The sequence below is a fragment of the Heteronotia binoei genome, chromosome 1 (genome assembly GCF_032191835.1).
Source record: "Heteronotia binoei isolate CCM8104 ecotype False Entrance Well chromosome 1, APGP_CSIRO_Hbin_v1, whole genome shotgun sequence".
Lineage (NCBI taxonomy): Eukaryota > Metazoa > Chordata > Lepidosauria > Squamata > Gekkonidae > Heteronotia > Heteronotia binoei.
This window is the reverse complement of record NC_083223.1, coordinates 262,678,822-262,701,958: the sequence shown is the minus strand read 5'-3', so window position 1 is coordinate 262,701,958 and position 23,137 is coordinate 262,678,822. Positions and strand designations below refer to the sequence as shown.

The following is a 23,137-nucleotide window of genomic DNA, read 5'->3' as shown; positions in this document are numbered from 1 at the left end:
TACTTCACTTCACTTTACCTCACTTACTTTACCTCACCTCACCTCACTTCACTTTACTTTACTTTACCCACTTCACTCACTTTACTTTACTCCACTTCACTTTACTTTACTCTACTTTACTTCACTTCACCTTACTTTACTTCACTTCACTTTATTTCACTGTACTTTACTTTACTTTATTTTACTTCACTTTACTCTACTCTACTTTACTTTAGTTTACTTCACTCTACTTTACTTTGTATAATAAAGTGCCAAAAGAGATCCATCATGGTGGTGATACCTTGGAAGAATTTGGTGTGCTCATATGAGCTATTGCATTTTCTTGTGATGTAAAGATTTAAAAAGACTTTGGACACCCCTCTTTGATAAAGAGATTGAAAACGGCGCGACAAGCTATAAGCTAGCTCCATCACAGGTGGATATTGTGGAGTCTTCATGAAATGGACTAATGGATCTATTTTGGCACTTTGTTATACAAGCGCTTTTTCTGCACTAAGCACTTTGTTGATGGAATTCATTTCTGGAAAATATTATATGTGTGCTTAGACGCATGCTGTTATGGAATGTTACTGGGAAATAGGGAATGAGTGTATTATGTGGTAATTACGTTACTTAAAGGTTTTGTAAAATAACAATTTTTTGGACTTTGATTATATTATTTTCGTTATTGTATCACAGTTTTTTCCCTACCACCTGGAGGCTGGCAACCCCACTGGCAAATGAGTCTTACATCCAACAAATCATGCAGAGAATTCTGCTGTGCGCATTACATAGTTTTCAATGAATACATGAAAATGCGCATAATGGATGGTGGTGAAGAGACTCAGCTGAGCTTGGCCTGGACTTTTGTGGGGTTTTTTGACTAGTGCAGAAACCACAGATAGGGTTACCAGCCTCCAAGTGGTGGCTGGAGATCTGGGATTACATCTGATCTCCAAGAGACAGATAGGGTTGCCAAGTCCAATTCAAGAAATATCTGGGGACTTTGGGGGAGGAGACATTGGGGTGGAGCCAGGAGCAAGGGTGTGACAAGCATAATTGAACTCCAAAGGGAGTTTTGGCCATCACATTTCAAGGGACCACACACCTTTTAAATACCTTCTTTCCACAGGATATAATGAAGGATAGGGGCACCTTCTTTGGGGGCTCATAGAATTGGACCCCCTGGTCCAACCTTTTTGAAACTTAGGGAGTATTTTGGGGAGAGCCACTGGATGCTATACTGAAAATGTGGTGCCTCTACCTCAAAAAATAGCCCTCAGAGCACCAGAAACCCTCGGATTAATTCTTCATTATTTTCTAGGGAGGGAAATGTCTGCTGGGAACTCTGTTATTCCCTATAAAGATTTATTCCCATAGAAAATCATGGAGAATTGATCCACGGGTATCTGGGGCTCTGGGGGGGCTGTTTTTTGGGGTAGAGGCACCAAATTTTCAGTACAGCATCTAGTGCCTCTCCCCAAAATACCCCCCACGTTTCAAAAAGATTGGACCAGGGGGTCCAATTCTATGAGCCCCCAAAGAAGGTGCCCCATCCTTCATTATTTCCTATGGAAGGAAGGCATTGAAAAGGTGTGCCGTCCCTTTAAATGTGATGGCCAGAACTCCCTTTGGAGTCCAATGATGCTTGTCACAGCCTTGATCTTGGCTCCACCCCTAATGTCTCCTGGCTCCACCCCCAAAGTCTGCTGGCTCCACCCCCAAAGTCCCCAGATATTTCTTGAATTGGACTTGGCAACCCTAGGATCTCCTGATATTTAAAAAGCAGCTGGGAGAGTACCTCAGTTTGTACTGGGGCAGGCAGAGTTAATCAAGCTGTTTCTCTGAGAGAAATCACCCTGCCCGTGCTTCCAAAGACAACAACCCATAATACCTGCCTTTTGCCTATACTGCAGCTGCTATCAGCTAAGGGGAAGGAAGGATTTCTACCAGGGAAAACCCTCAGGGAAAGGTTTCAACCCCTTTTGCACGGAGCCATGACCTCAGTCCAGTCATCCCAGCCTGTGGCTGTTTTATAATGTTAAAATAAATATCACGATCATGTGTTTTTGGAGCCTACAAATACACTGTCTCTCTGCATGCCAATCTATTTCTATTTACCAGTCACACAACTGCAAAGCTGTCTGCCCAGCATAAAGATGGTGGCTTTCTTTTGCCTCATGTCCCTAGCTAGCATCTAGTATTCAGAGATAAACGGCCACTGTTTATGGAAGCTTCTTTTTATTTCCACAGATAATGATAGAACTGTCCGCCACTCAGAATTTGTCTGATCTGGCCTCAGTGAAATTCGCACGCAGATCTGAATGTCATTTCCCTTCCCTTGATATGCGTTCTCTGCATCTGGTGACCCAGCTGTTTCATCCAGGCTAATGAGATGTAGTGGTTAGAGCAGGGGTGTCAAACTCATTTTTTATGAAGCCCGTATCTGACATAAAAGAGACCTTGTTGGGCCAGGCCTTGTCTGGCTGGACCATGTTTGTACCTATTTAAGATTAGGTAGCAGAGATGTAAATTTTATAAAAAATACAGACAAACACAAGTATATATACTTTTAAAACATAAAATATGCTTAAAATGTTAGCACTCATTGATCTTAAAGGTGCTTTCTTTGTATTTTTCCCATGGGATCCAGGGAACTGGGCAAAGGAAACTCTGTTGAACATAAGTAGCTGCCTTATATTGAATCAGACCTTTGGTCCATCAAAGTCAGTATTGTCTTCTCAGATTGGCAGCGGCTCTCCAGGGTCTCAAGCTGAGTTTTTTCACACCTATTTGCCTGGACCCTTTTTTGGAGATGCCAGGGATTGAACCTGGGACCTTCTGCTTCCCAAGCAGATGCTCTATCACTGAGCCACCGTCCCTCCCCAACTCTGGCTCTTTCCTTCTCCAGGGAGTGGGGTGGATGGGGGAGGAACCTCAGTCAACAGAAGAAAGAGAGACTTGGCTCAGTAGCTCTGCTGTGTGATCAAGAGAGCCTGGCAAAGCAAGCTATTCCGCTCCAAGGGAGGAGCCTCAGCCAATGGAGAAAACAGAAGTTTTGCTCTGTAGCTCCTGTGCAATTGAGCAAGCCTTGCAAAGCTAGCTTTTATGCAGAAGGAAGCAAGATATAGGGCAAAGGAAGCAGATGACAGCCAGTTGCTCAGAGGCCTGACAGAAGCCCTCCGGGGGCCTGATTTGGCCCCAAACACCCCTGGGTTAGAGCATCAGACAAAGGCTGATGAGACCTGGGTTCAAATCTTCATTCAGCCATGAAGTTCATTGGCCAGCCTTGGGCTGTTTGTTCTCTCTCAGGTTTGTGAGGATAAAATGGACGAGGGGAGAACTATGTATGTTACCCTGAGCTTAGAAGGAGAACAGGATAAAAATATGATTGACAGCCAGCTAGTAGTCCTAGGTGATCCTATTTGGGCAAATAGGATCACCAAGGACTACTAGCTGGCTGTCAATCACATTTTTTCTTAAAGCCATCTGAGGCCAGCATCATATCATGCGGCAGTGAGTTCCATAGATTAATCACTCACTATGGCAAGATGTGGTCCCTTCATTCATCGCTCTCTGTGGTAATTACTCTCTGCGGCAAGATGTGTCCATCTGGAACCTACTGACAATCAGTTTAAAAATAAAACGACAATAAAAACGTAGCATTTCTGCTTTCCGGTGCATAAACGATCTCTTAAAGTCAAGATGGGGTTGTCTGGCTGTGAGCCTTCAGAATATATTTTGTTGGGTACGATACATATAATGAATAAATATTGACAAACAGGCCCGAAAAGCATAAATTCGGACGAGTTTAATAATGCGGCAGCTGTAATTTTTTTGGTACGAACCTGTCTAGATTGTCAGGGGCACTTTGTTAACGGGCTTGCTTTAAAAACGCTCAATAAATTGCATCATAAAATCAAGCTATAAAAATGCCTAATTCTACATCTGGGATATATATTTCAGGACATGATGTACATTTGCAGAAATGGGCCCAGATTGTCACATTTCACATTTGGTCGCTTCTAGTACCTTCAGCTTGCTCTTCTTCCAAGCAGGGTGGTATAAGAAACATGGACCTTCATTTCCATTCTATCTTACAACAGCCCTGTGAAATAGTTGCAGTTGAGAGAGAGAGAGCATAACTGGCCTAAAGTCACCCAGTGACCTTCAGGACAGAGGAGTGGGGATTTCAGCCTGGGAGTGGCTGTAGCTCAGTGGAAGAGTATCTGCTTGGCATGCAGAAGGTCCCAGGTTCAATCCCTCGTGTCTCCTGCTAAAAAGGCACAGTGGGGGATTATGTGAATAGGGTTGCTAGGTCTCTGTTGGAAAACACCTGGAGACTTTGGGGATGGATCTGGGAGAGGATGGAGTTTGGGGAGGGGAGGGGCCTAGGGTTGCCAGGTCCCATTCAAGAAATATCTGGGGACATTGGGGGTGGGGCCAGGAGACTTTGAGGGTGGAGCCAGGATGTGACAACCATAACTGAACTCCAAAGGGAGTTCTGACCATCACATTTAAAGAGCCCTTATGCTTTTTAAATGCCTCCCCTCCATTTGGAATAATGAAGGATAGGGGCACCTTCTTTTTGGGTTCATAAAATTGGACCCCCTGCTCCAATCTTTTTGAAACTTGGAGGGTGTCTTGAGGAGAGCAATCAGATGTTATGCTGAGAATCCGGTGCATCTATCTCAAAAAACAGGGGGCCCCCCTCGAGCCCCAGATACCCATGGATCAATTTTCCATTATACCCTGTGGGAATAGTTCTCCACAGGGAATAATGGAGTGCCCAGCAGACGTCTCCCCCCCCCTTTTTGATGACCCTGCAGCGGGGGGGAGGGCCTCCAAATCAGGGGATCCCCTGCTCCCACCTGGGGATTGGCAACCCTAGAGAGGGTTGTACCTCAGCCTGGTACAATGCCCATAGAGTCCACCCTTCAAAGCAGCCTTTTTTCCCCGGGGGAGCTGATCTTTCAGTTGTAAATGCAGAAGATCTCCAGGCTCCACGCGGAGGCTGGCAACCCTATGAAAGACCTCTGCTGAAGACCCTGAAAAGCTGTTGCCAGTCTGAGTAGACCATACTGATGGTCTGATTCAGTCTTAGGCAGCTTCGTGAGTTCACGTATCTCCTGGATCCTCATCAGATGCTCTGACCACTGTACGATGAAAATAATATAGAAATATAAAGGCCATTTCCACATCCTGGGCGTAAGCTGGAAAGCCACAAGGACAACAGTAGCATGCCAGCTGTGAGGCCAGAAGATGAAGGCCAGCTGAGTTCTTTCCAGCAATAAAAGTCTTTGACTTTGTAGCCGTGTCCCTCCATTTTGGTGGTAGAAAGTGCCATCAAGTTGCAGACAAATTGTGAGTTTTCAAGGGAAGAGACCAACACCATGGCCTGCCTGTGCAGAGCAACCCTAGGCCCTCCTCAGCTTCCCAGAGCTGGTGAGATCGGGCTAGCCTTTTTTACCATGCCTGATTCAGAACAACCCCTGAGCCACCTGCCTCTTCTGTAAGTAGAAAAATCCATATAGATCTCCATACATCCTTATACAGGGCTGGCTTGGCATCAGGGTGTGTGGCCTAATATGCAAATGAATTCCTGCTGGGCTTTTTCTACAAAACAGTCCTATGTGAAACAATGGTGATATCAGGAGGTGTGGCCTAATATGTAAATGAGTTCCTGCAAGCATCGCTCAAAGTGCCCCCAGCTGTTTGGGACATCTTCAAATGGGACATTTCTACAGCATCTCTCCCAGAAAACGGGATGTAAAGAGCAATACTCCCTCTGAACTGTGGAGTCTTGTGAGCAAAAAATTCTAGTTTGTGAGCTCCTGCATAAATTATGTTTGCTCCGGGGCCATTTTTCCTGAGCTAAGACAAAAATGTGTGAGCCGGAGGCTAAAAAAATTGCGAGCTAGCTCACAATAAGCTTAGAGGGATGCCGGTGAAGGGCAGTGCCCCACAATGACTTCAGTCATTGCTACATTTGCAAGAGAGATGAGGTATCCGTGGCCCACTCCTGCCATTACAAATGTCTGAAGAAGAAATATTTGAACCCCCCTCCCTTCAAATGAAGGACAGGATATCTAAATGACTAGACGACATTGGATTTATATTTCGCCCCTCACTCAGAGTGGCTCACAATCTCCTTTACTTTCCTCCCCCGCAACAGACACCCTGTGAAGTGGGTGGGGCTGAGAGAGCTCTCCCAGAAGCTGCCCTTTCAAGGACAACCTCTGCCAGAGCTGTGGCTAACCCAAGGCCATTCCAGCAGCTGTTAAGTGGAGGAATGGGGAATCAAACCCGTTTCTCCCAGATAAGAGCCCGCACGCTTAACCGCTACACCAAACTGGCTCACCGAAATGGTTTAAAGAGTTTCCCACTTGTCCAAGCCTCTGAAAATTCAACATAGCCAGAGACAAACCCTTGTCAGGGATGCTCTAGGCCGGTCCTGCATTGAGCAGGGAGTTGGACTAGGTGGCCTGTATGGCCCCTTCCAACTCTGTGATTTTATGACTCTATGAGTCCAAAATTCTCCCTTCTCCCTTGGGAAAAAAGGATGAGTGATCCTAAAACAGTTAAGGGATTCCCAGGAAGCTGTTGTGCAGACACCACCTCTGCCTGCTACATCTTAAAAAAGTGTTTCCTCCCCAGTCAAAATTAGGGACATGACACTTGTGTCCTAGCAAAGTCTCCATTTTTGCTTATTATTTGCCGCAAAGATGGTCTGGGACTGAATAAACAGTACACGTGGAGCTACAGTTGTGCATAAATTGTGAATCTGAGCAGCTTGCAGGATAAGGAAAACACTCTTACCTAGCAACCTGGTATGCCTTTCATTGTCTTATATTAATAGTAAAAAAAAACCCTCACCCAGATGAGATCCATGAGCAACACAAATGTGTTTTTCTTTGTTCTAATGCATTCCGTGGCTGAGACAGAAGCAATGCGTTACCTTTGAAATGGTAAAAGGGTGCTTTTTACTGTCATTACTGAGGTAATTTCCCTCTACATCCCCCTTCACTTCTCTTTTATGCTCACATTCAATTCTTTGTGTGTAGATGCGTTTATTAATACTTTCTGTTCCAGTTATGCTTTTCTCACTCAAACCGTTCCATAAATATATGCATTTAAAATAACAGAAAGCTTCGCATAGTGCAATGTTTTCGGCGGAGGAAATCATCAGTGCCTTTGCCGCTTTCAAAGCCATGACGCCAGTCCTCCCTTCATATCTATTTGCATGCCAAGCAACCAATTTACCTCAATCTAAACAAAGGGGCAACGCTTGAAAGTCCTGGAAGCAAAGGTTCAAAGCAAAGGGCATTGAAGAAGAAGAAGACTGCAGATTTATACCCCACCCTTCTCTCTGAAGCAGAGAGCGGCTTACAATCTCCTAAATCTTCTTCCCCATAACAGACACCCTGTGAGGAGGGTGGGGCTGAGAGGGCTCTCACAGCGGCTGCCCTTTCAAGGACAACTCCTGCGATAGGTATGGCTAACCCAAGGCCATTCCAGCAGCTGCAAGTGGAGGAGTGGGGAATTAAACCCGGTTCTCCCAGATAAGAGTCCGCACACGTAACCACTACACCAAACTGACCTCCCTCAAGAGTTGAAGATTGGATCACATGGATCTGCTAATACTGGAACCCTCCTCAGGTCCCTTCCATGATCTAAGGAGTTCTGTAGTTCTTGTAGTGGAGTTCTTGTAACAATGGAAGTCTTCCACTGCTGGGGGAAGGCGGAACAGATTTGTGGGATCCAGTCCAGAGAGATGAACAAACACAGGAGTTCCATGAATACTTTTACTACTTGAGAAACATGATTAATGTATAGCAAAATATGTTTAGGTTTTAAATGTGTGAGTGTGTGTGTGTGTGAGGGGGGGGGAGTGGAAGTGCAGCCAACTGCTGCGGGATGAAGGAATGAAGACGGTATTCAGGGGAACTGCACTGTTGTATTTTTATTTATTTATTTTAGGGAATGGGAAAGTCTCCTGGCTCCACCCCCAAAGTCCCCAAGTATTTTGAGCATGGGACTCGCTGCATGTAAAAGTGTGTGTACCACTGAGCCACTTCCCTCTTTCTCTTTACTAGCAAGTTTAATTCCTTTCCCTAATGCCGCACTATCTGTGGATCAGTTCCTCCCTCAGCCTAGACTGACAGTGTAATCCTAAAAGGACTTTCTCGGGAGGAAGGTTCATGGAATAGATCTGAGAAGGATTTGGAAGAGATCTGGCTGGGAACTCTCTCTCTAATTTTGCCGCATTCCACAAACAGGGAAGAAGAAGAAGATATTGGATTTATATCCCGCCCTTCACTCCAAAGAGTCTCAGAGCGGCTCACAATCTCCTTTACCTTCCTCCCCCACAACAGACACCCTGTGAGGTAGATGAAGATATTGGATTTATTTCCCACCCTCCACTCCGAAGAGTCTCAGAGCGGCTCACAATCTCCTTTACCTTCCTCCCCCAACTGGGGATTGGCAACCCTAATTTGAACACATGAACTCTTATGTCCAACTTTGTTGATCTTCAAGGCGCCACTGGACTCCAACGTTTCTCTCCGCCACATGATGGGATCGTGAATTTAGATGGCGTTTAAAAAGAGTTTGTAGAAAATGAGTCTGCCAACAGCAGTGAAGCACGCAAGCTCAATGCCAGAACCTTGAAATGCCAGATAGTGAGAACAAACCACTGCGCAAATGATATTACTAAAAATGGATTCATTTATGGGTTCTGAGGCCATCACTGCCTGCCAGCAACAATAACTGGTGATGAAACCTTCGCAGTCAGGAGTAGTCTACCTCCGAATACGAGGCACAAAGGAAGATCAGAATTTTTGTGTCCAAGCTGTGAGTTTTTATATGACTGACCTGATGGAAATCAAATCTTGAAACCAATTCAGCCAGATGATAAGACCCTTATGAAATCCGGGATGGTACTGGTTACAGAATCAGACTAGAATCTGGAAGACCCAGGTTCAATCCCCACTCTGGCATGGAGCTTGCTGGGTGACCTTGGGCTAGTCACACTCTCTCTCAGCCCAACCTACTTCCCAGGGTTGTTGTGGGCCTAAAGTAGGGAAGGGAAAGCCATGCATGCCTCTCCAATTTCCTTGCAGGGAGGATGGGACAAAAATACAGTAGTCAGATACAGAACCTCAGAAAAGGTCAAAAAGGTCAAGGAGGGACGGTGGCTGAGTAGTAGAGCATCTGCTTGGTAAGCTAAAGGTCCCAGGTTCAATCCCCAGCATCTCCAACTAAAAAGGGTCCAGGCAAGTAGGCATGAAAAATCTCAGCTTGAGATCCTGGAGAGCTGCTGCCAGTCTGAGTAGACAATACTGACTTTGATGGACCCAGGGTCTGATTCAGTTTAAGGCAGTTTCATATGTTCATATATAGGTTAATACCTTTAAGACTTGACTCAGACTTCAGACTCAAATGCAGGGCTGGATCTGGGGGGGGGGGGCAGAGGGGGGTGCTTGCCCCGGGTACCAACGGAGGGAGGCGCCAAATTGGGTATGGAGTCCATTGTATTCTATGGCACCATAAGATAGAATGGCCCATAAGGGGGCACCATTTTTTAATTTTGCCCACCCTCAAAAAACATGTAGAGCCGGTCCTGCTCAAATGAGGAGGGTTTCGAACACACGCCTGCCAAACAATCCAGTAAATGATGTACTAGACTCTTTAAAATCAATCCGTCAAACAAAGGACACCCTGCACAGCAGCCAAGAAGGTCAGAGCGCCTGCTCCGGCTGCAACGCCACTGAGGATGTTCTCCGCAGCTGAGAACGAAACGTCTGGAAGGAAAACTTTCTCCGGTAGAACACGGCACTTGAGCCCGAAAGATTCTACAAACCCTAATGATGATGCCAGCCGTGAAAACCTGAAATCTTTGATAAAGGACACCCTGATTTGACACAAAAAGGTCAAGGAGAAATCTATGGATGGCTATGAGTCATGATAGCTAAATGGAACTGTCATGTTCAGGGTCAGTATATCTCCAGGGCTGTTGCCTTTGTGGCCAACCTGAGGGGCTTTCAGAAAATATCCAGCTGGCCACTGGAAACAAGATGTTGGACCCTTGGTGAGAAAATATAACATCTCCATATGGTTCTCAAGGCAAGGAACATTCAAAGCCAATTTTGCCATCGCCTGCCTCTGTGTAGCAACTCTGGACTATTTCTGGGGTCTTCCATCCAAATATTAACCAGGGTCAACCTTGCTTAGCAGCCAAAAACTGACCAGCTCAGGCTAGCTTGGACCATCCAAGTCAGGGCAACAGCCCATCAATAGCTCTAAAAATTGTTGACGAAGAAGAGCATCGTATAACCACAGAGCTGGAAGGGGCCATACAGGCCAGCTAGTCTAACCCCCTGCTCAATGCAGGATCGGCCTAGAGCATCCCTGACAAGCGTTTGTCCAGCCGCTGCTTGAAGACTGCCAGGGGGGGTGGGGGAGCTCACCACCTCCCTAGGCAGCCCATTCCACTGAAGAACTACTCTTGACAGTAAAAAAGTTTTTCCTAATATCCAGTCGGTACCTTCCCGCCCTTAATTTAAACACATCCTTGCATGTCCTCTCCTCTGTGCCAAGAGGAACAGCTTCCTTCCCTCCTCTACGTGACAGCCCTTCAAAAGCTTCAAGAATCAGGACCTCCAGGGTCATCTAGTCCAACCCCCTGCACAATGCAGGAAACTCACAAACACCTCCCACTAAATTCACGGGATCCCCATGTCCCCTCTCAACCTCCTCTTCTCCAGACTGAACATTTCCAAGTCTCTCAGCCTTTCCTTACAGGCGAAGAAGAAGAAGAAGAAGAAGAAGAAGAAGAAGAAGAAGAAGAAGAAGAATAGTTGGATTTTTACCCCACCCTAAACTCAGAGTCTCAGAACAGTTTACAATCACCTTCCCTTCCTTTCCCACAACAGATGCCCTGTGAGGTAGCAGGGGCTGAGAGAGCTTTGAAAGAACTGTGACTGACCCAAGGTCACCCAGCTGGCTGCACGTGGAGGAAGAGTGGGGAATCAAATCCTGTCCTCCCAGATTACAGTCCATTGCTCTTCACCACTGCACCAAACCAAAGGAGGAGAAGTCTATGCAGGGCTGTTGGTTACGATGCTGAGAGACAGGGGAGATCTGTGAACTCTATCCCCTTCTTTGTAAGCTTTAAGCGGAAGACTGGGACCAATCTCCCAATAGCCTCACGCCGCTCTCACTTTCCTCTTCCAAGCGTGGCTTCTGTAGGATTTTACACTATCTGCCCTGGGGCTGCAACTCACTCTGCCTCTTTCGCGCAGCAAACAAGTTCCTCTAAAAACCAGTTTGTTTGCTGCTCAAATAAGGCGAAGTTAGTTGCAGCTCTGGAGCACATAGTATGAAATCCAATGGAAGCCCCGCTGAGAAGAGAAGCATGAGAGTGGCATAAGGCTAGTAGGAAATCGGTGTGGGTTAGGTGGAACTTCAGGGCTGTTCTGACGTTCATGTTGGTTCTCCTTTGTCTCCCACCGCCACGAGAAGCACTTACCCATCGCTGATACCAGCACTGCAAGCAGAAGGAGGCTCTCCCGCCCCAAGCTGCCTTGGGACCCCATGGCTGTGGGTTACTGTACAGTCCCTAGCCACATGGAGGGGCGGAACTGGCTGCGGAGACGGCGGGCTCCTTTCTCAAGGATGCCCTGGAGGGTGGCACCCTTGGTTTAAGAGCACGGCCAACCCGGGCAGGATGCCGGCTCTGCAGAAACACCGAGCCAATGGGAACTTGGCATTCAGTTTCGTGGGGGGCCCTCCGGAGCCCAGAAGGAGGAGAAGGGTGGAAAAAGCAGAGAGGAACAAAAGTGAAAGGGGGGTATTTATGATCGTCCCTTGCAAAAAAGGTGGTAAACACGCTCTGGCGGCATTGCCCAGTAAACAGCTGCTATTGTTCAGGCGCATTCTCGGCTGGTGGTGTGGGTGGTACTGCGGCCTCCAGAAGGAATGCAAACTGGCCTGAAGGAGATTGAGCACTGTGGAGGGCGAGGGGATGTCGAAAGCAGCATCGCTTCAGTCTCCTGTATGAAGAAGAAGATATTGGGTTTATATCCCGCCCTCCACTCCGAATCGCAGAGCGGCTCACAATCTCCTTTATCTTCCTCTCCCACAACAGACACCCTGTGAGGTGGGTGGGGCTGAGAAGCTGCCCTGTCAAGGACAACTCCTGTGAGAGCTATGGCTGACCCAAGGCCATTCCAGCAGCTGCAAGTGGAGGAGTGGGGAATCAAACCCGGTTCTCCCAGATAAGAGTCCGCGCACTTAACCACTACACCAAACTGGCTCTCCTATGACTGAGGATAGGAAGGGAGGCTAAAGAGGTTGTCGGGTCCCACTCCATGTATTGAGTGAGGGGCTCCGTGGCACAGCACACAGGAGATTCCAAGGCTGGAACCCTGGTTCAAAGGGTCTCAGGTGTCGGGAAGTGCTTTCCTCTGCCTGAGACCTTGTGAACCTAGGAGAGCCATTGCCAACAACAAAATGTTCAATCGACTCCAATGTGGGAGGGATTGGTGGTGGAAATGAAAAGTCAAAAGAACTGCTGACTATGACCACTAGCAATGTTCCCTTTAAGCTGCAGAGTCTTGTGAGCAAAAATTCTACTATATGAGCTAGTGGTATTAGCGGGGGGGGGGTGTTGTAGAAAAAGCCCAGCAGGAACTCATTTGCATATTAGGCCACACACCCCTGATGGCACCATAGTTTTGTGCGGGGCTTTTGTGTAGAAATCGCCCAGCTGGAACTCATTTGCATATTAGGCCACACCCCCCCAACACCAAGCTAGTCGGAACTGCGTTCCTGCTCAAAAAAAAAAAGCCCTGGGTATTAAAGTTGTGAGCTACTGGCTTTAAAGTTGTGAGCTACTGCATCAATTATTGTGCTCTGGGATCATCCTTCTTAAACTACGACAAAAATGTGTAAACTGGAGGCTAAAAATCTGTGAGCTAGCTTATGCTAATTCAGCTTAGAGGGAACACTGACCGCTAGATCATCCGTCATGTATCTTAAAAACATTAGACAGCAATTTATTCTGTACAAAAGTCCAATCTCTGTCTTGTTTGGTTTGTGGTCAGAGCCAAAATAATATTATAACCTCGCAATAAGATAGTCTCACTCTAATAATTTTTAATGCCCAATAATTTCTAATGCCCAACTTGATGTGCACTTCTGAAAAGAGTGGACTATGCAGAATCTTGGGAATGATGCGTTCTTCGGGTGAGAAATGTCGCATTTCAATAGGCTGGTGACGGACCCGATCTCAGCAATGTGTTCAATATAGGAACCAATTCATTTAGAAGAGGAAGATATTGGATTTATATCCCGCCCTCCACTCCGAAGAGTCTCAGAGCGGCTCACAATCTCCTTTACCTTCCTCCCCCACAACAGACACCCTGTGAGGTGGGTGGGGCTGGAGAGGGCTCTCACAGCAGCTGCCCTTTCAAGGACACGGGCTCAGAGCGGCCTACAATCTCCTTTATCTCCTTCCCCCACAAAAGGAACCCTGTGAGGTGGCTGGGGCTGAGAGGGCTCTCCCAGAAGCTGCCCTTTCAAGGACAACTCTGCCAGAGCTATGGCTGACCCAAGGCCGTTCCAGCAGGTGCAAGTGGAGAAGTGGGGAATCAAACCCGGTTCTCCCAGATAAGAGTCTGCACACTTAACCACGACACCAAACTGGCTCTCCAATTCATTTAGTCATGGAGGATCATGGGTCCTAGGACTGAAGGACTGCTGGTGGAGCACACGCTTTGAACATAAAAGGACAAAGGTTCGGGTCACTTAAACATGTTATTTGGCACAGCTTGGAGGCTGACAGGAAGCATTCCTCCTCCCTGCTGTTTCCACATAGCATTGTGGTACTCCCTCTTGAGTTTCCCCTGCCTTTTCTGCAGGCCTTCCCAAACCTGATTTGTTATGCTATTTAGGGAAGGATCACAGGAAAGCTGACCTGGTTGTTTGTGCAAAAAAGTGTGGATTTTCTCACTAGGGCCATTTTCCTTTTTCCAGTCCCCCCCCCCCCCCGCACAAGCTTTTTTGCCATCAAGTCACTACTGACTTATGACAACCTCTTGGGGTTTTCAAGGCAAAAGATGTTCAGATGTGGTTTGCTATTGCCTGCCTCTGCAACACAACCCTGGTATTCCTTGGAGGTCTCTCATCCAAATACCAGCCAGGGCCAACCCTGCTTAGCTTCTGAATTGTGACAAGATTGGGCTACTCTGGGCTATTCCGGTCAGGGCATATGCTAACTAGGGCATATGCAAACATAATCTTTACAAGGTTATGCATGGGATGGAGAAAGTAGAGAAAGAAGTCCTTTTCTCCCTTTCTCACAATACAAGAACTCGTGGGCATTCGATGAAATTGCTGAGCAGACAGGTGAGAACGGATAAAAAGAAGTACTTCTTCACCCAAAGGGTGATTAACATGTGGAATTCACTGCCACAGGAGGTGGTGGCAGCTACAAGCATAGCTAGCTTCAAGAGGGGATTGGATAAAAATATGGAGCAGAGGTCCATCAGTGGCTATTAGCCACAGTATATATATAGGTGTGTGTGTGTGTGTATATGTGTGTGTGTATACACGCACACATATATTGGCCACTGTGTGACACAGAGTGTTGGACTGGATGGGCCATTGGCCTGATCCAACATGGCTTCTCTTATGTTCTTATGCCCACTGTGTGACACAGAGTGTTGGACTGGATGGGCCATTGGCCTGATCCAACATGGCTTGTCTTATGTTCTTATGGCCACTGTGTGACACAGAGTGTTGGACTGGATGGGCCATTGGCCTGACCCAACATGGCTTCTCTTATGTTCTTATGTGACACAGAGTGTTGGACTGGATGGGCCACTGGCCTGATCCAACAGGGCTTCTCTTATGTTCTTATGTGACACAGAGTGTTGGACTGGATGGGCCATTGGCCTGATCCAACATGGCTTCTCTTATGTTCTGATGGCCACTGTGTGACACAGAGTGTTGGGCTGGATGGGCCACTGGCCTGATCCATCATGGCTTCTCTTATGTTCTTATGCCCACTGTGTGACACAGAGTGTTGGACTGGATGGGCCATTGGCCTGATCCAACATGGCTTCTCTTATGTTCTTATGCCCACTGTGTGACACAGAGTGTTGGACTGGATGGGCCATTGGCCTGATCCAACATGGCTTCTCTTATGTTCTTATGCCCACTGTGTGACACAGAGTGTTGGACTGGATGGGCCATTGGCCTGACCCAACATGGCTTCTCTTATGTTCTTATGTGACACAGAGTGTTGGACTGGATGGGCCACTGGCCTGATCCAACAGGGCTTCTCTTATGTTCTTATGTGACACAGAGTGTTGGACTGGATGGGCCATTGGCCTGATCCAACATGGCTTCTCTTATGTTCTGATGGCCACTGTGTGACACAGAGTGTTAGACTGGATGGGCCACTGGCCTGATCCAACATGGCTTCTCTTATGTTCTTATGCCCACTGTGTGACACAGAGTGTTGGACTGGATGGGCCATTGGCCTGATCCAACATGGCTTCTCTTATGTTCTTAGGGAGATTTTTAAAGCTCCCCCCGCTACTGGTCACCGACATAGTGAGATACCACCAATATAACAGCATATCAGCATGCCAATTACTACTTTACTAGTATGGCAAGTACAAAGACTGTGCAATAAAAGCCCCTAGTGGTGGTAGTGGGGAATGGCTTCCATAGGGAGAATGTGGAGAAGCTGGCCATGGAGAAGCCCATTGCTCACTTCCATGGGAAGGAGGAGGAGAAGAAGAAGAGACACCCTGTGAGGTAGGTGGGGCTGAGAGAGCTCTTGAGAGAGTAGCTCTTTCAAGAACTGTGACTGACCCAAGGTCACTCCAGCAGCTGCAAGTGGAGGAGTGGGGAATCAAACCCAGTTCTCCCAGATAAGAGTCTGCACACTTAACCGCTACACCAAACTGGCTCTCCAGAAAAGGTCATATTCTTTGAAACTTGCTCTCGAAGGATCGTTTGCCACTGGATTTTCCTGTGTGGATTGTCCAGACCAATGGTGAACAATCGCTATGATCACTGTGAGATTGTCTAAAAGGAAAGTGTCCCTGATCGCATGCGGTGTTTTTCCTTTGCGGAGGGGATGCTCCACTCACCCAGAGACCGTCTGAACCTGCGGCCGAATCTGGACTCAGTTCACTGGCTCACTAAATTCCCCCTCCCTTTCATTCGATCCTTCTTGAACAGTTATAAATTGCAAAAGAGGGGAAAGGAAAGAAGCTGTAGACCTGCATCACTTATGTGCTCTTATGTGGTCGCTCAGCTGACAATGATGCAAACTGGAGCTGGTGGGAGGGGGAAACAAAATGTCTGCCCGCTGACAGCCATAATAACATAAGAGAAGCCATGTTGGATCAGGCCAATGGCCCATCCAGTCCAACGCTCTTTGTCACACAGTGGCCAAAAAAACCAGGTGCCATCAATGGGGCCAGGACACTAGAAGCCCTCCCACTGTTGCCTCCCCCGCCCCCAGCACCAAGAATACAGAGCATCACTTGCCCCAGACAGACAGTTCCAACAATACGCTGTGGCTAAGAGCCACTGATGGACCTCTGCTCCATATGTTTATCCAATCCCCTCTTGAAGCTGGCTATGGACAATACACTGCAGTTTAATTGCCATTGAACTCTGTGAAGGTTCCTTGTAGGGAAATGACTGCAGAGTGCCCAGCTATCAGACACCGTCAGTGTGGTGCAGTGGTTAGAGTGGATGGGAGGGGCAGCCCAGGTGATTCCCGTCCGCTGCTTGGCCACAAATTTGGTTCTATTCGGAGCAGTGCCCTTCCACTGGTAGGACAAATCAGGGCAAGTGAACATACGAAGCTGCCTTATACTGAACCAGACCCTCTGTCCATCAAAGTCAGTATTGTCTACTCAGACTGGCAGCGGCTCTCCAGGGTCTCAAGCTGAGGTTTTTCACGCCTACTTGCCTGGACCCTTTTTAGTTGGAGATGCCGGGGATTGAACCTGGGACCTTCTGCTTACCAAGCAGATGCTCTACCACTGAGACACCCTCCCTCCTGAGTTTCCTGAGTCCAACACTTTGGAAGCCCCTGTTGAAAGCACAGGGCCTTAAAAGAAGTCTGGGCAGCAGAGGAGAAGAGATTGGATTTATACATAGCTGTCTTTATTGTTGCACTGCCTCATAGGAGCTGTAGTTATTATTTGCTTAGGGAAAACTAGACAAACACATAGCCTTGCATCTGTGCCAACGTGCCCTCACATGTTCTTGACCAGCACACGAAGCAACTCCAACGAAGCAACTCCTATGAGGCAGTGCAACAATAGAGAGACAGCCATGTATAGTGGTCAGTATAAGCCTACTTTCTGGGAAGTCTAAGTTCAAAATCCCCAATCAGTCAAAGGGAATTAAAGGAAAATATGAAATGTGAAAGAAAAATCAAAGGAAATGTGCTGGGTGAATTTGGTCTGGACACACACTCTCAGGCTAATCCATCTCACTGGCTTGTTATTCCTCATCTAAACAGTTCACATGCATTCCTACTGAGAAAGACTGGATCACAAGGACATGAATATAGTGATAAAGGGGAGGCAAACCTAGTTGCACCCATGAGAGCTCTGGCATAACAAGCCCAACAAAACACACACACACAAACTCTCTCTCTGTAGCAAGACAAAAAGCTCATACCTTGAATAATACTTTGTCAGTCTTAAATCTGCTGTGTGATTGAGAGAGCCTGGCAAAACCAAGTTCTTTTGCTGTGTGATTGAAAGAGCCTGGCAAAGCAAGCTCTTTTGCTTTGTAGCTCATGTGCAATTGAGAGAGCCTGGTAAAGCAAGCTGAGACACAGAAGGAAGCAAGAGAAGAAAGCAGGCAACAGCCAGTTGCTCGTGGGCCTGATAAGAGCCCTGTGGGGGCCATACATTTGCTCTAGGTGGTTCCCGCAGTGATGCTCATGAGTGCCATATCAATGTTTTTCCTAGTCAGTATGGTGTAGTAGTTAAGGGTTTCAACCTAGGCTATGGGAGGTGCAAGCTTCAATCCCCTAGTCTGCCATGGAAACTCACTGGGTGACCTTGGGCCAGTCACACACTCTCAACCTAACCTACCTCACAGGGTTGTTGTGAGAGTAAAATGGAGAAGAGAATAATATAAACCACTTTGACTCGGTGCTGGTAAGAAAAGTGGAATATAAATGAAATGAATAAGTAAATAGGACTCCCCTTGCTTCCTCCCAAAACAAAGAGCTAATCCTGGCTCCCTTCTGTCAAGCATCGATATTTCCCAATAATCAGTCTTTTGTTGTTGAATCAAAAGTTGCTTTATTTAAGAAACGCGGAAGCTTTACCAAGGACACATGCCTTGGAAGTAATGCCGTACATAGGGCGTTTTCGCACTCACCTTCAGCCGGCGCGACCCCCCTCTTCACCACGCAGGATCTGCGTGGATTTCACACTAAATGCCGCGGAGCAGCCGGAAGAGCCAAAAACTCCCGGCGCAAAAGCCGCTCAAGCGGAAACCGCCAAAAAGCAGTTTCCGCTTGAGCGGCTTTTGCGCCGGGAGTTTTCGGCTCTTCCAGCTGCTCTGCGGCATTTAGTGTGAAATCTGCGCAGATCCTGCGCGGTGAAGAGGGGGATCGCGCCGGCTGAAGGTGAGTGCGAAAACGCCCATAGTGTTACATAGTTGCTATATAGATTAACTTCAAAGGGTACCATACAGGCAGCTTGAGTCACGGGTTCAGAGGTCGGTATCAGCCTACTTTCTGGGAAGTCTAAGTTCAAAATCCCCAATCAGTCAAAGGGAATTAAAGGAAAATATGAAACGTGAAAGAAAAATCAAAGGAAATGTGCTGGGTGAATTTGGTCTGGACACACACTCTCAGGCTAATCCATCTCACTGGCTTGTTATTCCTCATCTATCTCTTTTACTGCTAAGGAATTTAGGCTATTAAAAACATCTCCCTTTCTCACACTTCTCTCAGCTCAATAAAAATAGTCTGTGTGAATCTGGGGGAGAGGTGACATGAAAGTGATACCAGCCAGACTGTAGCATAAACATCCTTGGGCCAGATGGATTTATTACTTGCCCAAAGGTTGTAAAGGAGGGGGGAGCAGTCGAGGACAGGTAACCTGTTCCTTGTCGAAGGAACCATTATGTTACATGCATGCTTGACACCTTCAATTTCACTGGGGGTATTTGAAAAGATCCCAGGAGGAATTGCCACCTTTGTGTCTGCGGGTATCACCCATTTAGAAAAGTCTACCTCCATCATATGAGGATGCTTAGCGTGGAACCCCTCAACATTTAGCTGAACCCTCCAAAATAATGTTGTGATTTGACCCACACCCACGGCAGTCATTTTGTTATGATTCCCACTCCCTGTTCTCAAAATTTCAGAAGTGGCCACCGGTTCAGCTAGGCTGAGGGATGGGGAAATCTGTTCTAACTGCTATCCATCATGGTCTTTCTCATCTGGAAGAACAATCAAAGTTCAACAAGTCAAAGGTGTTCTGGAGCAGAGGCTCTCCAAAGCCCACCGGCTTCCATATCCCATCAGCCTTTGCTCTGACTGAACCAAGCTCTCAACAGGAGCTGGAGCCCTGCCTTTGTCAGTGGGAGCGGCATTCCACACAGCTGGGGTGACAAAATGAATCTTTTGTTTCCTAGCTGCGCTCTACGGTTCCAAGAGTGGGTGGCTTGGTGGTTTGAGGCCAGCGCTCTCAGGACTGCTGGGTCCCATGTAGGCAAGGGAAGAGGGAAATTAACGCGTGGAATTCACTGCCGCAAGAAGGGTGGTGGCGGCTACAAGCATGGACAGCTTCAAGAGGGGACTGGATCAACATATGGAGCAGAGGTCCATCAGTGGCTATTAGCCACAACATGTAGATGGAAAACTATGTCTGGGGCAGTGATGCTCTGTATTCTTGGTGCTAGGGTTGCCAATCCCCAGGTGGGGGCAGGGGATCCTCCCAGTTTGGAGGCGTTATCAGAAAGTGTGTGTGGGGGGGTGGGAGGGAAATGTCTGCTGGGCACTCCATTATTCCCTATGGAGACTGATTCCCATAGAGTATAATGAAGAACTGATCTGCGGCTCTGCAGGGCTGGATTTTTTTTTTAGGTAGATGCACCAAATTTTCAGCATAGCACCTAGTGCCTCTCCTCAAAGCACCCCCCAAGTTTCAAATAGACTGAATCAAGGGGTCCAATTCTATGAGCCCCCAAAGAAGATGCCCTTTCCCTTCATTATTTCCAAATGGAGGGAAGACATTTAAAAGCCGTGTGGTCCGTTTAAACGTGATGGCCAGAACTCCCTTTGGCGTTCAGTTGTGCTTGCCACACCCTTGCTCCTGGCTCCACCCCAAAGTCCCCAGATATTAAGAAATAGGGATCTGGCAACCATACTTGGTCCTTGGGAGGAAACAGCGAAAGGGCTCCGGAAGTTCCGCTGGTGGCAGTTGGTTTTGAGGCATCGTATGACACAGGCTGTTGTACTAGATGGGCCACTGGCCTGATCCAACATGGCTTCTTTTATGTTCTTAACGACCAACGACAAAGATAAAGCCATCCCAGCCTACAGCAAGTGCTAATACCCCATTCATCAGTGGAGAAAGAGGATGGACCTTGAGACACCAAACTGATATATCAAAGAGCAGGGCTTTTTTTTTGTAGAAAAAGCCCAGCAGGAACTCATTTGCATATTAGGCCACACACCCCACCAGCCGGAACTGTGTTCCTGTGCGTTCCTGGGCAGAGGGAGACGACGGACAGCAGGGAGGAGGCAGAGTGGGCGAGCTACAAAGGAAGGGAAGGGGCAGGTGGAGGAAGATGATGGACAGCAGGGAGGGAGGAGGTGGGGTGGGTGAGCTATGAAGGAGGGGAAGGGGCAGGTAGAGGAAGAGCCAAAGTAGGGATTTGTCTAGGGCATGGGGAGTGGGGAGGGCCAATTTGGCGCACCCCACCCTGCCGGCGCCCTAGGCAAATGCTTACTTTGCCTAGTGGGAGAGCCAGCCCTGGATGTAGCTCACTGGTAGAGCACAGAGCTTTGTGTACTGATAGCCCTGGTTCCATCCCAGTCCAAGGATCATAGGTAGCAGGTGCTGGAAAAGACCTTTCTCTGTCTGAGATTCTGGCAAGCTACGTGTAGTCAGACTAGACAACACTAGACTGGGATGAAATGGCTTACACCCCCAGAATTTATAGCAATAGGGCATGTACTTTCTACAGGTCCAAAGTTTATAAAGTGCTTTTTCCTGGCTTGTTGTGGGGGGGTGGGGAGAAAGAGGAGCAGCCATGATTCATCTCCCAAGCATGAAGCCACCCAGCACTTTAGAAAGGCACTTTGATGAACACAAGTTTTTGAGGAAGACTCAGCATGGGTTCTGTAAGGGAAGATCTTGCTTCACTAACCTGTTACAGTTCTTTGAGGGGGTGAACAAACATGTGGACAAAGGGGACCCAATAGATGTTGTTTACCTTGACTTCCAGAAAGCTTTTGATAAAGTTCCTCATCAAAGGCTCCTTAGTAAGCTCGAGAGTCATGGAGTAAAAGGACAGGTCCTCTTGCGAATCAAAAACTGGCTAATTAATAGGAAGCAGAGAGTGAGTATAAACGGGCAGTCTTCGCAGTGGAGGATGGTAAGCAGTGGAGTGCCGCAGGGCTCAGTACTGGGTCCCATGCTCTTTAACTTGTTCATAAATGATTTGGAGTTGGGAGTAAGCAGTGAAGTGGCCAAGTTTGCAGATGACACTAAATTGTTCAGGGTGGTGAGAACCAGAGAGGATTGTGATGCACTCCAAAGGGATCTGTTGAGGCTGGGTGAGTGGGCGTCAACATTAAACCAAAATTAATATCCTCCTCCCTCTTGTACTTAGTCATTATCAAAAATTGTCCAATGTCCTTTTATTTTCCACTCTTTTTCTACGTATCTTCTGAACTTTTTCCACTTCATCTTAATTACTTCTAAATCATAGTCTCTTAAGGTTCATGTTAACTTGCCCATTTCACCCCAGTGTCATAACTTTTAAAATCCAATCCCATTTTTCTGGTATTTTTTCTTGCTTCCACAACCGCGCATACAACGTCCTAACTTTTTCCACTCCATCTTAATTACTTCTAAATCATAGTCTCTTAAGGTTCATGTTAACTTGCCCATTTCACCCCCAAGTGTCATAACTTTTACAATCCAACCCCATTTCTCTGGTATTTTTTCTTGCTTCCACAACTACGCATATATTGTCCTAGCGGCTGAAAGCAAGTACCAAATTATAGTTCTATTTTCTTTTGGAAATTTTTCCATTTGTAATCCCGACAGAAAAGTCTCTGCAACTTTCTTAAATTCGTATCCCAAGATCTTTGAAATTTCTTGTTGAATCATCCGCCAATGCTTTTTTGCTCTTTCACAAGTCCACCACATACGGTAGAAAGAACCTTCATGTTTTTTACATTTCCAACACCGGTCTGGCATCTTATTATTCATCTTTTGCCAATGTCACCCAGTGAGTTGCATTTGAACACGAGTCTCCTGGTTTCTTGTTTAACACTTAACCCGCTAGAGCCAGCGGAGTATTTTACATACTTTACTGTAGCCCCCCCTTTTTTTGTTTTTGTTTTTTGCTGAGACTGAAATGTAAGAACAATGTTCTCAACTAGGATAGGCATTAGAGGACCACACTAGGATCCGGAACCATCAAGTTCAAATCCTGACTCCGCCACGCAAGATTGCTGGTGACTTTGAGCCTATCACGCTCTCTTGCCTTAGCCTACCTCACAAGGTCACTTTTGCGAAGATAAAATGGAAAAGGGGAAAACCACTTGATAAGCTGCTTGGTATCATGATTAGGGAGGGAAACAGGATGTAAAAACTAAGCGCTACACCACAGTGGTTTCCATGAAATGTGTGGGCTGGACAGTTGTAAGAGATCGCAGAGGCTACTGTTACACGGCTAACCTCTACCGGCTTCCAAGCTCTGACAAAATTGGGCTATTCGGTTATAATAAGATGAATAATAAGATGCTGGACAGATGTTGGAAATGTAAAAAACATGAAGGTTTTTTCTACCGTATGCGGTGGACTTGTGAAAGAGCAAAAAAAAAAGTATTGGCGGATGATTCAACAAGAAATTTCTA

At 47.0% G+C, this 23,137-nt stretch overlaps 1 protein-coding gene across 1 annotated transcript in view; it reads right to left on the bottom strand.

Annotated features, from left to right (window-relative positions):
* Positions 1-11,760, bottom strand: part of LOC132583361 (myelin protein P0-like) — a 35,638-nt gene extending 23,878 nt beyond the window's left edge. The window contains exon 1 of the mRNA XM_060255020.1: positions 11,510-11,760. Coding sequence (XP_060111003.1) covers positions 11,510-11,576 — 67 coding nt within the window. The 5' untranslated portion in view covers positions 11,577-11,760. The remainder of the gene's footprint in view (positions 1-11,509) is intronic.
* Between the last annotated feature and the right edge of the window lie 11,377 nt (positions 11,761-23,137).